Raw genomic sequence first — 18,312 nt, 5'->3', positions numbered from 1 at the left:
CTAAGAAAGTCAAAAAGTGTTGTTGTGCCCCATTCTCCCCTAGGCTATAAACTGCTAGTACACATTTTTAAAAGATTATAATTTAACATTTCGGGTATGTTTAGACATATGCGTACACATGGTTTGAAGAAGGATTTGTTTGCACTCTCCAAAAAAAGTGTAGCTTTTATTAAAATTAATTGTTTTAATTAGATTCAGTCTACACATTAATTCTGTGTATAAAGAGAAACTTCATACATTCACTTTTATTTTGGTCGCTTTAAATCACTTATAAATAGAGCTAAGCAGAGGAACAAATATTTTTGTACTTCATCTGAACAAGGACATAATCTGAGTCAGGTGTTATCTAAATAACTCAATAATACAAGGCCAAACACACGGTCTGCGTCGTCATCAGGTTTATTTCCGAGGGAACGGTTCCTGAATATCGTGTTCACACGCTCAGCACAAAAGCATGAACAGGGAACTCTGTTGCACTCGCAGCCAAATCATGATTCATGATATAACCTATTTTGCATACACACGACGTTGGTCCAGGTCACAGTATCGAGCTTTAAGTGATGGTCAGTAAGACGGAAGCAGGGGTTGTTGGAGTTGATGAACGGCTGTGGGTGTCATGGTGACGGTGCTAATGAGATTGTGGTTTGGGATGGCGGCTGACAGGTGGCAGTGAATCAAAGACAGAGACAAGACAGATGGGCCATTTTTAAATATCACCATGTTTTATTACACAGACAAACTCCAGAGGGTTAGCGCACGGCTTGCTTCCTCTTTGCCATCGTTATTTATTCCGCTTTTATTTTCAGACCCGCTTTTCCATCAGTACGACGGGATAGAAGTTCTGTGAATCTGAACTTAACGACCACATGTGTGTGTTAGCATGTCCCCGTCTAATCACACTCCACTCCCAGCTACAGTATATCAAACCACATTCTGGCTATTCTAAAATAAATACTCTACAAAAGGAAGCCACTCCTAGCAAAGGTTTCTAAAATGTACAAATTCTTTTGAAAATAAGTTCAGGTGTTACTTAACATTTCTTTAGGTATATACATAAAAAACATTATAAAACTGCACAAGAAAAAGAAGAAGCTTGACAGGTAAACAGGAGGGTTAGTAATAAAGCGGTCACTTCCACTAGTCTGACTAATGTCCTCGGCTAGTTAGAGAGAATGTCTTTGGTAACCAAAACAATTACAAGTAAAACCGGTCATTTGTTTCAAGTAAGATGTAAGAATTAACTCTTTAAAATAACCAACACAGACACAATGTTTTTTAAATGACAAATAAAAGGAGACAATGAACAGTGCAAACCTACACACCAAAACAAACTCTTTTTGTTTCCACAAACAAAGCCGTCGTTACTCCAATCTCTCGGCCCACAATTCCTTTTCTATTCCGGACTCTTCCGATGGTCCGAACAGTAGGAAAAGTCTTGGTTGGTGTGCTCTCTATCTTGATCTTTGAAGACCGGTGTACTAAAGATATGTGACTGAAAGGCGAAGTTTGAGACGTGACACAATATCCATCAACTTGAACAACGACAGCCAAAACAAGCAGTCACATAGTAAGTCCTTCAATACAACTTTCGTAAACAGCTTCACCAAAAAAACCACACAAATCTGACTGTTAATGCTGAAGAGTGGAAATAAAAACAAAATAACAGAAGATATTGTTGGGATTTGAAAAGATGAGTAGTATTGCCACTGAAAGCAGGGTTCCCTCTGAAAAGAAGGTCACATTTGATTAGATAGGTTAGTTTATGTGTGAAGAGCTGTTGGTATAGCAGTACACCGGCCTGAGCTGACGGCGTGATCCGCCTCGGGTCCGCATGTCTATCGGGCAGCAAGACCGTCGAGAGTTCGACTCCTCAGTCAATCTCTGGTGCCGAGAAGACATTCTGCCTTTGCCAACGAGCCATTTCGTCTCCTAACTGCTGCTCTGCTCACATAAAGTGCTGTTAGAGTCCTGAGAGATGGGAAGGGGCATGTTTGATGGAGGAACCGGGCATGGGTCTTCACAGTCTGTAAGTTCTCCATCCCGCTCGCAAATGACCGTCATGGGACTGCTGAGGATCCGGCTGCGGGCGTTGTACTTGCTGCTGGCGGCGGAGGGCGGTGTGCGGGACCGGCCGTACTTCGGCCCGATTAATGACGGGGACGTTGAGAACATTCCCTCGTTGCGCGCCCAGTCGTCAGACGCCCGTTTGCTCCGGCCCGGAGACGAGCTGGGGCTCTCGCCCGTCGGAGACGCGGGGTCGAGCGAGGAGTCGAGAGAGCGGGTCCTCTGAAAGCGCGGGTCGGTGCTCCGTAGCATCTCGGCGGCAGACATGCGGAAGCTGGTCTCGGAGCGACTGCCTTTCTTCAGCAGGAGGGCCTTGAAGGTGTCGCTGCTGGTCAGGGACTTGCGCAGGCTGCGCTGTATGGAGCTTGTTTGCCGTGGCAGGGAGGAAGTCGAACCGGGGGACATTCCTGTGGGGGTGACCGGTGGGGATAGAGGACCTCGTGAACGCTCCTCTTCAGATTCCTTGCGCCCCAGGACCTTCCGCTTTGACCTGGAGACATAAGTAAAATAACGTCAAATAAATTGTTTTGAAATTAAGCCATTTAAACCAAAGTAGGGACGCACAATGCACTGTACTAGTACTAGGGCTGGGCAAAAAAATAGATTTTCCGATTAATCGATTTTTAAAATGTGGTCGATTCAAAATCGATTCTCAAAGGCCAAAAATCTTTTTTTCCCCATATTTATTTATACCCATCACCCAAAAGCCAGTATTAGTTTTCCTACAGTGTTCATAGGCTTGCAGCCTCCATGTTACAGCTAATGATGTGAGATTTTATGTTGGTTTTCTCTAAAACATAAAATAACCTGATCCGGTTTGATCAAGGCAAGCGACTGTTCTGACTCGTCTAATTTTCACCATCAATTTTTCATCTTGCATCAAAATCCTGTCTATTCATCGTATGCATTTGAAGTTGGGTTTTACCCAAGAGTACCTAAAATAAAAAGAGTTTAATATACAGGTTTGTGGCTCTATTTCTTTTTAATAATAATAATAATAATACATTTTATTTGTACAGCACTTTTCATAAAAGAATCTCAAAGTGCTACAGAGACCACATTAAAAAAGAGATAATAATAAAAAACAAGTGAATAAGATACATTTTTAAAAGAAAAAAAGACAGCTAAAAGAGGAGTTCTTTCAGTGCAGAGGGAGATTTGCAAAGCCTAAGGACAACTTAAGAACGCCTGCCTGAACAAAACAGTTTTAAGCTCTTTTTTAAAAGTGTCCACAGACTGGGGTTTTCGCAGATGTTCAGGGAGGGAGTTCCAGATGCGAGGGGCAGCACAACTGAAGGCTCGGTCTCCCATGGTGCGGAGTCGTGAACGTGGCTGATGGAGGAGATGTGTGCTTTGGGACCGGAGGTTATGGGTGGATGAGTGAGGGGTAAGGAGGTCTTTGAGGTATTTCGGGGCATTGCTATAGATGCACAGATGGGTGATGAGGGCAATCTTGTACTGAATTCTTGAGGTTATGGGTAGCCAGTGGAGATTTTGGAGAATGGGAGTGATGTGTTCGTATTTGCGGGTTTTCATCAGAGTTCGGGCAGCACAGTTCTGAATGAATTGAAGTTTTTGAAGGTGTTTATTTGGTATACCGATAAGCAGGCTGTTACAGTAATCCAGCCTGGAGGAAATTAAGGCGTGGACGAGTTTTTCTGCGTCAGAGAAAGTGAGGAAGGGGCGGAGTTTTGAAATGTTTTTGATATGAAAAAAGCAGGTTTTATACAGATGTTTGATGTGATTTGCATAGGTCAGTTGAGGGTCCAGCTTCACACCGAGGTTGGTAACAGTAGTTGAGAGGGGGATGTCTTGACCGGAGAAAGAGATAGTGGTTATGGGTGATGACTGGACCTGATGAGGGGTGCCGATTTGTATGGCTTCAGTTTTAGAGCTGTTTAACTGGAGGAAATTATAACTCATCCACGCCCTAATCTCCTCCAGGCAATTTGAGAGTGCTAGAGATGATGGTGAAGAAGCTGATGAGAGAGCAGATAATGATGGAAGGACCGGGGTAGAACATAGGTTTGAGTCGGTTCGCAGGTATAACTGGGTGTCATCAGCATAACAGTGAAAGGAGATGCCGTGACGGCTGATGATATGACCCAATGGCAACATGTATATAATAAAGAGCAGGGGTCCTAGGATAGATCCTTGCGGGACACCACAAGTGACAGGGGCTGTTCGGGACCTGGCTGATCCCAGGCTGACGTGCTCTGTCCTGTCAGCGAGGTATGAGGTGAACCAGTCCAGTGTGGAGTGACGGAGACCAATGTCAGTATGAAGACGGCTTAGTAGGATATGGTGGTCGACAGTGTCAAAGGCCGCTGAAAGGTCAAGGAGAATGAGCAGAGAGGGGGATCCAGAATCTGCAGAAATGAGAAGGTCATTGGTTACCCTCAACAGTGCTGTCTCTGAACTATGAGCAGTTCGAAAACCTGATTGAAATGTTTCAAACAGTGAATGACGTTGTAGATGCTCCTGTAGTTGAGCAGCAACAGCTTTTTCAAGCACCTTGGACAGGAATGGAAGATGGGAGATGGGCCGATAGTTGGAGAGGGATTCTGGGTCAAGGTTGGGTTTCTTCAGGAGAGGTTTGATAACGGCAGTTTTGAGTGGGGGTGGGACATGACCAGAGTTTAATGAATGGTTTATTATTTGTGTAATGAGAGGACTAATGGCCGACAGGTTCGATTTGATGAGTGCTGTAGGGAAGGGGTCCAGTGGAGAGGTGGAAGGCTTCATCTTTTTAATGAGACCCTCGACTTCAATCTGTGTGACTGTAGTGAAAGTGCTGAAAAGAGGGGGTTGTGAGCAGACAGATGGCAGAGATGGAGCTGGGGAGCCAGAAAGGTGAGACCGGATGGAGTTGATCTTATCTTTGAAAAATACAAGAAACCTGTTGCAGAGTTCTGCTGTGGGTTCGGTATGGGTTTGGTTTTTGGAATTAAGGAGATGATTTATGGTAGAAAAAAGCTGTTTGGAATTTCCTGGACTGTTATTGATAATGTTGGAGTAGTAGATAGACCGGGCTTGTTTAAGGGCCGCTGCGTAGGCCTTCTGGTGATGTTTGTAGGCCAGCTTGTGTACCACCAGGCCAGACGATTTGACACGCCTCTCAATGGCACGGCCACCAGCCTTCATCTTGCGCAGTTCATCCGTGAACCAGGGGGCAGAACGGGAGAAAGACACAGTTCTTGTTTTGAGGGGGGCATGTGTATCCAGGAGGCAGTGAAGAGAATAGTTATAGTGTTCAACTGATTCGTTGACTGATGGATGGTAGACTGCGGCCAGCAGTTTGAGATCAGAGAACAAGATGGCAGGGTTTATCTTTTTTATATTGCGAAAATGAATATCACGTTTAGGCTTAGCGAGGGGTGACGGGCAGGAAACGTCCATGGAGATGATGCTGTGATCAGAAACGCCCAGGTCATATACCAACAGATTTTTAATGGAAGGAGAGTCAGAAATAACCAAGTCCAAAGTGCGCCCCCTGGTGTGAGTAGGAGCATCAACATGCTGTGTGAGATTAAGACATTCCAGTACATTTAGAAACTCAGCTGCCAACGGTGCGGAGGGATTTTCAATATGAATGTTCATATCACCAAGTATAATATTATTGGAGGATAGAGAGCAGAAAGAGGTGAGGAGGTCATGAATCTCTGTGATAAAGAATGGGTGAGGTTTGGGCGGCCGGTAGATCAGTACTGCATTTATCTTGGAGGGGGGTTTTGACTTGAAAGCCAGATATTCAAAAGAGGACACATCAGGTAGAGACAGAGGCGAAAGCTTGAGAGCGTTGCGGAAAATTACCGCCAGGCCACCACCTCGACCAGTGCAGCGAGCCCTGTGCAGGTAACTGTATCCAGGGGGACAAGCTTCATTTAATGATAAAAAAACCTCAGGTTGATGCCAGGTCTCAGTAAGGCACATCAGATCAATATCTTTCTCGAGAATATGATCATGTATCAGGCTAGATTTATTTGACAGGGACTGGACATTAAAAAGTTCAGTTTTGATGTAAGATTTATGGTCAGTAGACCTCTGGATGGGGCGGAGCAGGCTGAGATCCACTCCACGCCTTCCATCATACACAGCGTGCTGTAGTCTCGCGATGTTCCCGGCGATATTCCTTACCATGATGGTAGCGCTCTGATGACGTGTCTGCGATGTGACAGGAAGAGCAGCGGACCAGACGGACGAGACCGGGCCGGCGTCGGGAGGCTGGATGTGAGTAAACCTTCTCCGCGAGTTTCCAGTTTTAAGCTGCATTAAGGTAGCGGGTCCATTCGCTGGAACAAGCATCGGCGATGGCTCCGGGAAGACAGGGCGGATCCATCGGCTGCATACGAACCGGGCAGGGGGAGAAAGTCCGGGGCGCGATTCAGCCAAAGAGGAAGCTCTCAAGTGAGCTTTTAATCGGGCAATCATACCGGCACGTTTCCCACGTCTTCTAAAACGCTTTCTCAGGGGTGGTGGGTACGATAGCCATCCTCGGTGTTCGGATCCGTAGGATCCGTTGGAGCGAGATTTTTGGTTGCGGTCCCTCCGAGGAGAGACTGTGGGCATACGCCGCAGGTGATCGGGGATATCCGTCAGCACCGGTGTTAGCTGGTTGTACAGAGGGCGATCAGATGGCAACAGGGTCTCTGACCAAGCCCTGAGGTCAAGGAGGGTTTGACGATCATATGCCAGCAGAGCAGATATATATCGAAAGGCAAAAAGTAGTAGGAGCAAAACAGACTCGACAGCAAAGGAGCGAAGCGGACGGCTTGCCAGGACGGGCGCCATCATCACTTGCCGAATTGAATGTGTAGCAGTAGGTTTTTTTTATTAATTAACCACTCGTAAACATATGTTCACCGTTTAAAAATAAATAAATATAGGATTTGCATTAAATCTATATTCATTGAGTCGAATCGGGAATCGAAATCGAATTTAGAATCGGAATTGAATCGAGAATCGAATCGAATTGTAACATCTGAATCGATACCCAGCCCTAATTAGTACCGTATCTGTCATTTATTTTATTAAATATCAGCTCAAGCTTATATTAGTTAGCGCTGCAGAGAATACACTTAATTATAAACAAAAATAACATTTGTATTTGATTTTGATTCAAACTATTATTTAGAGAATCACATGTCAGAGTTGCCGGCACAAATGTTTAACTAAAATTAACAACTAATCTAACTACTCCTGAAGCTGAACATCCTGAATAAGATTCAATTCAATTTTAGTGATTAATTTTTTCAGTCTTGATGAGCCTATCGCCTTCATTGATTTCTGTTCCACTTTCTCATTAAACTCCACTAGCCCCCAGCTAACCAAAACCTCACTGCAAAATTGGAAAAGCAGGAATATCTTAATGCAGTATATAAATAGCAGGAGTAGGGGTGGGGGGGTGGGGGATGTTTGCTTAATACAAATTCAGTCCTTTAAAAGCCAAACCAAAGAGGAATACTGCAAGCATTGCAACTTTATGGAAGTGCAGACATAATGGAAGCCTAATCAACTAAGCAAACTGGGCAAAATGCCCCGCATCACTTTAACCAAGACGGCTGTTCATTCATCCCACCAGTAGGGGGACCTTGGGTCAATGAAAGCTAGCATTTGTGCCCAGGATCAAATCAAATTCATTAGCATGGCATAACTGCTGCAGATTAGGGAGCGTGGGATTATCTGCGGGATGGAGCAGAAATTCATCCCACGTCTGAGATGCGCTGGGAGATTATAGAGCTAATCCCAGCCTAGCATCACTACGAGAGGAATACGCCAACAGCTAATTACTTGCCAGACCGCACCTCGTATGTTGGGGGGTGTTCATGTTCAACTGGTCCAGGCTGAACGAAAGAGAAGGAGGATGGGAGGGATCAGGACAGGAAGAGGAGGAAGAGAATGACAGATATGACAGAGTGTGGGAAAATGACAAAGGATGTGGAAGCAAGAATTGAAGTGTCAGAGATACAATATCTAAAACAAAAATATATCTCTAAATATATATAAAAAAAAGCTCTTTCAAAAATAAATATCTAAAAATAATACAATTTTAGATTCAAGATTAAAAATTAGACAATGGGATTTAATTCTATGCTTCATTTCTGAGGTTTATGCATAGAACAGAGGTAAAATGGTAAACTTATTTTAAGTTTGGGAGGGCCCTTTTTTCCTCCAGCATGAACAAGGTTCATGAAGAAATGATTAAACAAGTCTGGTGTGAATCTGAACCACGCTTAACATCTTTGAGATGAATTGGGACACAGACTGTGAGACAGATCCCATCACCCAACCAGGCAAGTTATTCCCGTTCAGACTCCGTAAACTACTTCATTATGGACTTTGCTTTGTGTGCCAGAGACATTGTCCTTCAGGAACAGAAAAAGACCCCCCAAACCGGTTGCAACAAAGGATGTTAGAAAGTCATGTGTGCTGTAACATTGGCTTGTCTTCACTCACTGGGATTAATGGAATATGCACATGGCTTCCACATACTGTTGATCATTCCGCTCTATAATATGTAATTTTGGTTTTCGTTCTATAATATGTAATCATGTTTATATATTTTTAACCAAAAAACAGTATAAAATACAGTTTTTTTTGCAGTAAAGTCCTTCAAAACACATTAGGTCAATTCTTGAGATAAATGCGGTATACATTGTGGTTGTAATCTAGCTTTCACTCCAGCTTTTTTTATTTGATTAATCTAAAGCTCAGTGCTATGAGAGTGACATCAGCCAAACCGCAGGATTTACCGAGCACATATAGCATCTGGTGCACTGTCACACTACATCTAAACTGGTCTTCCATTTCAAGGATATCTTTTTACTCTTAATATCTGTGCGAGATTGCAGCAGACCAGAGCATAAGGAAGAGCAAAGCTACGCGCACGCACACACACACACACACACACACACGCACGCACACACACACACACACACACACACACAACCAAATCCTCTCGAATGAAATTGTGTGATGTGCTAAAGAACTTCAAAAACCTGCCCATTACACGTGACTATGGAAGAGCCTGCATGCGTAATACGTGTGTGTGAACAACATAATGAATTTTAAATAATGCCCCGTACGGTAGGCGACAGAGGTGCATTTTCACGTGAATAACTGCAGTAAGGGTTTTATGACTGAATTAGAAGAGAGTGCATGTTTCTTTAACACGTGAGCATGCAGTGGAGTAATGCATCAGCCTGTGGCATTTCTCAAACCTGACAGACAGAGACCACAGAAGCCCTACTCTTTACAGGCTGCTTTCCTTCCACACTCTGTCTGTGATGAATGTATCTGCGATTGGATAGGACAGCCCACTTTAAAGTTATGAACTGCGGTTTATGGGAGGTGGGAAGGATGGAGTGGAAAGGAAGTAGATCAGACTGGAAAAGAGATACCAGCAAAGTATTCGGGAATTTACCTGTGAATGGCAGCAAAGAGGTCCTCTGTGGTGCGGGGCCGCGTGGGGGTCACCATGTCCCCGCCGCTGTCGCCGTTGGTGCTGGGAGATTGAGCGGCGTCCAAAGTGCTGGACTCAAACACCTCACCTGGTAGGACATTCATATATTAAACTCATACAGAGGATGTATTTAAATAAATAAATATTATAAGCATTGCGCTTCCAACACCAAGGTCATGGGTTCGACTTCTTGAATGCAATTGACTCCAATTTATATAAAAGCGTCTGCCAGATGCATATGTGTAATGGAAGTGTAATGATGATAATAAACTTCAAAGGCAGAGCCTAATGACATGAAAATAAACACACTGCAAACAGGACCCAGCTGACAAACAGATACTGTCATTCTAGAACTCAATATTATGTCAAAATGCATAGGCATGTTTGAACAAACTTGTCTAAAAATAAAAAATTCAAAGCAGAGAGGAAAATCTATGTAGATAAACACTGCTAGAGCTTGAATGGTTTTATATAAAATATCAGAAAACATCAGATTTTAAAACGGTCAATAAAAATCCTACATTTCATTTAAGTACCAAGACACATCCTAGAGCCATCGATAAATCCAAGGACACGTATATACTTCACACTCTTAAAAACCCCACATGAAGACAGTAAAAAGCTTTATGTTTAATATTGTCTTACAATGTTATGGTCGTATCCACCTTCCTAGAGTTCAGTTGCACTGCTCTGCTCTCCTCTCATCTCACATCTGCACTTGCCCGAGACACTGAGGGTGATCTCACGTTACGCGCTCTCTTCCATACCCCTCCCTCACTTCTCTCTTCCTCTACCCACTGCCAGCTCCACCCCCCCGCCCCATCCTGTTTAAACGGCTTTCCCTTAGGAATGCTGTCCCGTTCTATCCCGACCCTGACTAGAAGTGTGAGGGGGAGAGTCTGTGGACACTGTAACACTGGTGACGTTGAGAGAGAGAGATGCACGTTTTCTCTTTTGCTCTATGCTGTAATAATTTTATAAATTTAAGAGAAACATCTATAAAGGTATCAATATGTAATACTGCACACTCTCATTAAATAGACACTGCTTTAATTACCATATTAAAGAGTTGTCTGTGTATAGCGGTTGTCAGTACTCTTAATATTCATTATTTAGAATATTGATTTTTATTTTACATTTATTTATTTATTTATTACCTGCAACTTAATTTATCTGCTTATTTCCTTATTTACCTGATGTTTCAGAAATATTATAGAGTTGTGTAACATGCATTCAAAACTGGTGAGAGAATCTATAGATGAAACAATGAAAAACAAAAGGATAAGAGAGAGAATGGTAAAACAGGAGAGAATGAGAAAAGGATGAGAGAATCAGAAGTCAAAGGGACAGATGGTGGAAGGGGAGGGATTGCTGAATGAATACAGTGAAAGACTTGGGGGAAAGAGAAAGTAAAACTAAATAAGTAGTAAATCCAAACGGCTGCTTGAGTGACCTCTTGCCTTAAATGCATGTATAGTTTTTTTCTTGACAATGCTGTTTTAATACAAGCTGAAGTGCTAATGTGCATCACCTTGTTCCTATTAGCCTATCTCTCTTTATGTAATTTAAGGCTTGGAATCGCATGTGTCACCCAATAGTGCCCCTGACTCTTTAAAAAGGTCTGCGTATTTAAAATTGTATGATTTTGTGTCATCCAGTTTTATAAATGATCTCCACCGAGTAAAATGAGAAAAATCTAACTCACCACTTTCATCATCTTTAGATCCAAAAGATTCTGTGCTGCTGGTTACATCTTCATCATCGCCCTCTTCTCCATCATTTCCTTCAATGGTACCCATGTCTGCATCCAGAATGATGGTACCAGACGTCTGGGAGAACACCTGAGCTTCACAATTTGTGGAAGAAATGTCTCTTATCTCCTCAGGAGGTGCAGAAATACCAAATCTATCCTTCTCAGTTGTCTGTTCTGGCACAGGTGTAGGGTCCAGACCTTCAGGCGTGGTTGTAGAGTCATTTTGAGCACTCATAAAATCACTGACATGATCCACGGATGAGAAGGTGAGAGAAAACATGGGCTTTTTGGAAACCGCAGGAGGCTTTTTCTTGGGTGTAGTGTTTTGTGGCGTTTCTGTGGCAGTCTCCAAACCATCTACTTCAGTTGTGGGCTTAACCTCGTCAAGATCTATGGACCCGTTTGTGAGGCAAGATGTTGGTTCAGAAATTGATTTTACATCACAGTCAGGTTGTGCTTCAACATGGCTATCCTGGTCCTGGATGGAGAGTTTTTTCTCTGGAGAAGATGACCTTAAATTAGGAAGTATTGAAGAAACTTGAGGAAATGTGGGATGCCGTAGTTTGAGAGGCTTCTCTGGCGTTTGGGGTCTGGCCAACTGATTAACTTGATTGTTTTTTGGCCGCTTTGCAGGCCGAAGTTGCACACTCTGCAGGGCAAATGAGGTGATCAGAGGCATGCCAACCTTACTAGGCTGCTCAGAGTGAGGCGACACTGTTCTTCTTTCTGAGTTCACTGATTTTAGGCTACCCTTAACTTCCTTTAAACAAGTAGAAGAAGGTGCGGGTGATGTCATGCTGGGTAGGAGTTGATTTTGGGATGGAAAATAAGCAGGGATGGGGGAACAAGCAGGCAGTGGTGGTGGTGGTGGTGGAGGGCTGAAAGAACTATTGAAGCACGACAAGGCAGGGTCTATAAACACTTCTGGAGGTGGAGGCGGTGGAAATTCAGGGGAAGAATTGATGTAAGGAGGGCTCATGGATGCTTGTTGAGGGGGGGTGGTGGGTAAAGCAGGTGGCGGAGGAGGAAAAATCTGGTCTGCAGTGAACACAGGCGCAGGGGGAGGAGGAAAGGACGGAGCATTGAAAGGTATAAGAGCCACAGGGGCAGCTGGGAGAGGAGGTGGAGGAGGAGGAATATTGTTCCTGTTGGAATCAGAGGTGTTAGAGGAAAGAGAGGTGGAAGAAGAGGATATGGATACAGATGAGAGCAAGGATGACTTTCTTTCAGGCACTCTGGGTTTGGGCTTGCTGCCTGATGGGGACCTGCATCTCATAAAAGAGGGGACGGGAGTGCCAGCTGTTGGGGTGTTGGATTGACTTGAGTATCCACTTGATGGAGAAGTCAACCGATGTACCCTGTCTGGCGATGACGTGCCCGTTCTAGGCTTTACACTTCCTTCCTGAGCAGGAGGAAGAGCAGCCTGGTTACCATTGTGGAGGCCTCTTCCATTTACCATCTCAACCACTTGTCCGGCAGAAAGTGAATTTGTGCATGGTGACTGTGTTTGTTCTCCAGATGGACGAGGATAATCCATGTAGTAGCCCCAAGAGTCTGCATAATCAGAACGGAGGCTACTAGTGTCACTATTAGAAGGTGTGACATGACAGATGGAGTACACATGAGCCATCCCTGCGGCGGACACACCACTGCTGCCTGCACTGATGCTGCTCTGGCTCCTGGGACGAAGCATCCAGGGGTCCTCATAGTCGCTACAAGGACTGTGAGATGGCGAGGTGGATGACCCTTTGCCTTTCAGCCCGTTCTGAAGTGACTGTTGGAGTGTGGCGATTAGTGACTCGTTGAGAAGAGAACCATTGCGAATATCTGACCCTACAACATTGGCAGTAGGGGAGCTGGTTTTTTTAGGCTTTCGTCGTAGAGAGTCTGTGCGTGCTGGTGGAAGTGGTGGTTTCTTAGGCTTGCGTAGAGAGATGGAGCGTGACAGTGAGTGGTCACTGTACAAGCTGGTTCTGTCTTCTTGCTGACCCAGGCACTCGTACATACTGTGTCTTGCTGCTCTTCCTCCTATACCATGACCATGGCCACTACCCTGGCTCCTTGACCTAAGACCTGAATCCAGATGCATGGAGGTGTAGTAGCCATCATTGTCCATTGAGTAGAGTGAACTAGAGTCTGTGCCTTTTGAGGAGCGTTCAAGGCTACTATAGAGATGATTTATAGGCGTTGAGCTGCTGGAAGTCAGTGTCCTTCTGGGCAAGACATTCTCAGGAGTGTCGTAAATCCATTGCTCGTCTGAAGACAATGTTCCTGCGGCAATCGTGCTGTGGCTGTGCAAACTACTATCAGACTGGCCAGTCTCACTGCAGGTATTCTTCATGCCTGACTCTGGTGTGTGTGATCCTGTGCCTACACTACTAGTGCTCTCACTGTTGACAGCTGAGACCATACTAAGAGGTCTAGCTTTAATGTATGGTGACCCAGCAAGTGGGCTCTGGCCAGGGCTTGATGTGGTGTGAAGTGCAATAACCTCAGCAGAACATGACAGAGTAGCATTAGGTATAAGGGAAGTTGAGTAGGCTGCATGTGGAGAAACTACACAGGCTGGACCTGAGACAGATCCCCACTCCTTTTGAGTACCCCTCACCTCCTGAGATTTTGGCCGGGCTTGGTTACATAACCTGGGGGCATTCCTCATGTGCACAACAGTTTCATCTACTTGTAATTTTCCAATCTGCTGAGGTGCTTTTGCAGTTGAGTCTTCTTGCCTGAAAGGGGTGCTACTGTAAAGGGGCTCTGCATTTAGAGAGACCCGTGCACCACGTGGCAAGCTGTGAAAACGTTGGATATCATTGCCAAACTGTGGTTCCATTACAACAATAGAACTTCCAGAGGAGCTCCCATCATAGACAGAAGAGATGTTCATGGCAGAAGTGGAGATGCCGGCCATCTGAGCAGCAATTCCTTGGCCCTTCTGTGCTCGTATTCTCCTCACAGAGGGTGGGACAATTTTCACCTCCTCAGTTTGGCAGCCAGAATCTTTTGTTATAGATCGACGGAGAGTTGAATTCCTATTCATGACTCGCCCAAGTGTTGAATACTGTCCAGGGATAAACATGGACTGTGGCCGAAGCTCTCCTCCGCGCCCTTTAGCTGCTACAGAGAAAAAAAAGAAAGGAGACAATTATAACAAGTACTACAGCTGCTTGTTTTTCTGCTTCTCTCCCCTTCATCTCTTTGTGACATCAGCTGCCAATCAGATTAACCCTCTCTATTGAGAGCTAATTAATTTGATTATCTTGATCCACATGTGGCATGTTGATGACTTCTGGAAACTTTGATTAAGGTTGATAACTTAATGGCTGGCACCAAATTTGTTGTCCATTCCTGAGTGTCACTGAGAGTTTGCACTAAGTCAATGATCTTAGTAAGCTGGTGCTCGAAGGAGGACAGGCAGATGGTCTAGCAGTCCCACAACACTCTCACACAACCAACACATCTTTATGGGTTTATGCATGCAAACACATTTCTAGAGTTTAGTTGAAAACAACAGGCTGTTAATGTATTACGCCTCCTGTTACCATAATACACACACAGCAAAGTGCAACCTTGCATCTTCTTAATGTCACGCTCAACGTTAGAGAATAAATTACCGTACAAGAGTAATCATGACATTCTAACTGCCAGACAGAAACGTGTCTTAAAAGCATTTCTATCAGATCAGCTTAAGTTTTAGAGCCAGGGATAGGACACTGGTGCATGAAGTTAGCCCTCACCCCTGCATGTATAAACAACAGAATGGGACTTAATGCAGATTTATTGTGCATTGCTATCAGCAAAACATCTTTAAAGAGCTTGACACTATTTATCCCCCACACCCATCTGTTCTTGTAAAGGCCTCATTAAAAGCATATCTACAAATAGCAAATACAAAGACTGATACAGAATGCCCTTTCCACAATCCCCATAATCTGGCATGAGTGCAAACAGATATGGCACTTTAACATTATGCTAGTGTTATTGAAAATTATATGAAATTTGCTGATATATTTCCGCATAACAGGGGAAAAAAATCCTACGAGGACTATCTGCACTATTTTTACTTATACTACATCTATTTTAACTCTCCCCTCCCCCCCTCCATTACTCTCCTGATAAAATATGAAGTGTTTTGCCAGAAGAATCTGGATAGGGGATTACGCAGTGGCTTCAGTTGGCTGCAAAGCAAAATGGGGCATGCCATCTCCAACAATGCCTCCAAAATATGAGCACTCACATACACTAACAGGAAGCAAACTAAATAGAATCAGGGACCATGACCCAGGGGAGTGGTGAGAAATGGAGAGCGGGATGCAGCTGTTGGATGCTGAGATTATATAACGGAGCGTTGAGAGTATGCATGCAAGAAATCCACATTTAGGGCATGAGAGATTCTGTAATGATTAGCAAATCAATAGATGATTTGAAAATAGACAGTAATTTGGAATTTATTTTGAATTGGGAAGTCAAAGAGCTCAGATTAGGATGATCCTAATGCTGTGTTCACACCAAACGCGAATAGAGCGTCAAATTCGCGTCTAGTTTGATGCTTGAACATTTTGAATGCATTCGCGCGTCCAAAGCGAAATGGACGCGCGTAAAAAGCAAGCGTTTGAAGCGAAATTGACCCTTGTCCGAGGCGAAATCCACTTCTTGTGGGAGGGGCAAGTGCTAGGCGGTGGTCTGTTTGCAAGAAAGGCAGCGAAAATTAAAAATACTACTGTTATTGTGTCACGAAATGTAGTTTTAAGAGTTGTTCAGTCGAGAATGTAGTTGTTTAAAGCTCAAATCTGTGGTTTATTTATAAAGATAGCGCCTATTTAAAACATTTGATCTGATGTTTTCGGAGATGTGAGATCCAGGCGATCAGCGGGCGCTCAGCGCTCATGTAACCCGCCTGAACAGCCTTACCTCGGCTAGGCCTCCTGACGTTTGCCGCTGATAAACGAGAAATGTTTAAATTCACAATCTATAGCTTCGGTTATATTATATGAAACTAATGTTAAAATACATTAATGACTCGTTATAACGTAGGTCAAACGACTTCTTTAATTATGTGAGTTTTTCTTCATCTCATTCAGAAATGTATGACTGCAAGTGTTCAGTGTCACATTCATAGTTAACATTTAGCTGAACAATGTCATTCCTTCTTTCACGCGGGCATTTAGTCATATTACAAAATAATTTATTGAGCATTTAAAATGACATTATAAACTGAAAAGCGGGCCTGCCCCCGTTTATCACGTCACTTCACCACGTGACAGCAGCAAGCAGGCTCCTGATTGGTTAACGCGGCGCGAAGTGACGCCAAAGTAAAATAATTTCAACTCGGGTGTCAAACGCGTGAATGCACAAAGCACCACTCGCGCATATCGCGCAAGACGTTAAATTCGCCTCCTTCACACGTCTATTCGAGTGATTCGCGCGAATGAGGCGAATTCGCGTCTACCGCGCCGCAGGACCATTGAAATCACTCACGCCAGACGCTCTATTCGCGTTTGGTGTGAACGCAGCATAAGACTTCTAAAATCAATGCACAGAAAATGCATTGAGATGGGAAAGAGAGGCAGGGTCATGACAAACTACATTATATGGTCGTGACAACTACAGTACTACATGAAGATGACTACACAGTCATCTAAATGGAAACAGGTGAGGCAGGAGCAGCAGCACAGAAAGCTGGCAAAGCCATACCATACCTAGTTCCTGTTGGACGCTGTCAGGCACCCCTGAAATAGTCTTTCTTCGCTTAACCTTCTTGGGCCGGCGGACCAGAGTGTCAGTGTTTATTAGGGAGCGGCGGACGCTGGCCTGCCTGTCAAACGTCTCCCCTGGAGACCAGTTGACGAGGGCAGACAGGCAAAAGGGCCAGTTAGTAACATACATGCATCACACACACATGCATCACACACACACACATACGGATACTGTACCAGTAAACTTTCATGCAGAGCCACACACATTCTGCATAAGCGAAATAATGTGAAAACCAGGCCAAAATTAGAAAAAAGACAAAAACAAAACTGCATTCATATCTACACTCATTCATGTTTTAAATGTGTCTGTGTTTAAGTGTTTCTGTGTTTAAGTGTGTATGTGTCAAGACAGCAAGTAGCTATATGTTACAAAATACAGAAGTTCAAGAAACCGCTATTAAAACCACCCATCTTGTTAAAATATTAAAGCTTAATATTGGGTGCCATGACTGATTTAAGTAATTCAGTTGACAATATATGCAAATACTGCGTTTGCCTGGCAGTATAGTTCTATTCGTCACTATTCACTGCGTCATCATTGCACGCGCCAGACGGAGTATCCTGAATAACCCCGACATTTTTAAATAGTTTGGCCAGAGATTGCGTGATATACCCATTACTGATATTATGTAAAACAGCATATACTCGATTTCCTCCACTGTCCTGTGTGTGTGTGTGGGTAGCGGGTGTGTGTCGCGTCGGTATGACGACCAGGTACAATTGTGGAGGTACTATCTGCAATGGAAAACGGAGCGAAAAGCGAGCCGAGCCGAGTTGAGCTGGTACTGGTAATGGAAAAGCGCCATAAGGGGAATTATATCTAAATTCAACGATCTTCCTCTATATGAAGTATATGAAGAGGAAACCCCTGGTTTGAAATATATCATTATAAACAGTATTTTTTAGGGCTGTCAAAAGGTTAATCGCGATTAATCGCATCCAAAATAAAAGTTTGTGTTTGCATAATATATGTGTGTGTACTGTGTATAATTATTATGTATACATACACACACATTCATGTATATATTTAAGAAATATTTGCATTTATATACTGTATATACATTTATATTATATATAAATATGTTATATATAAATATAACCAATTTTTCTTGAATATATACATGATTGTGTGTGTTTTTATATATCTAAATAATTATGCACAGTACACACACATATATTATGCAAACACAAACTTTTATTTTTGATGCGATTAATCGTGATTAAAAGATTAATCACGATTAATCGCATCCAAAATAAAAGTTTGTGTTTGCATAATA

At 43.6% G+C, this 18,312-nt stretch overlaps 1 protein-coding gene across 9 annotated transcripts in view; it reads right to left on the bottom strand.

Annotated features, from left to right (window-relative positions):
• Nucleotides 1-524: 524 nt before the first annotated feature.
• nhsl1b (NHS-like 1b) overlaps nucleotides 525-18,312 on the bottom strand; it is a 130,380-nt gene continuing 112,592 nt past the window's right edge. For 4 of the 9 annotated variants that reach the window (XM_079639475.1, XM_079639478.1, XM_079639480.1 and 1 more), the window contains exons 5-9: nucleotides 16,979-17,110; nucleotides 11,232-14,396; nucleotides 9,488-9,614; nucleotides 7,869-7,907; nucleotides 526-2,554 (exon numbers count right to left, since the gene is read on the bottom strand). In XM_079639475.1, the coding sequence (XP_079495601.1) occupies nucleotides 1,930-2,554; nucleotides 7,869-7,907; nucleotides 9,488-9,614; nucleotides 11,232-14,396; nucleotides 16,979-17,110 (4,088 nt within the window). In that variant the 3' untranslated portion in view covers nucleotides 526-1,929. Of the gene's footprint in view, nucleotides 2,555-7,868; nucleotides 7,908-9,487; nucleotides 9,615-11,231; nucleotides 14,397-16,978; nucleotides 17,111-18,312 lie in introns of all 9 variants that reach the window. The other 5 variants (XM_079639476.1, XM_079639482.1, XM_079639477.1 and 2 more) reach the window with 4 other exon arrangements.

Source organism: Phoxinus phoxinus, assembly GCF_949152265.1.
Source record: "Phoxinus phoxinus genome assembly, chromosome: 16".
Lineage (NCBI taxonomy): Eukaryota > Metazoa > Chordata > Actinopteri > Cypriniformes > Leuciscidae > Phoxinus > Phoxinus phoxinus.
The sequence above is the reverse complement of the archived record's forward strand: the minus strand, read 5'-3'. Positions and strand labels throughout refer to the sequence as shown.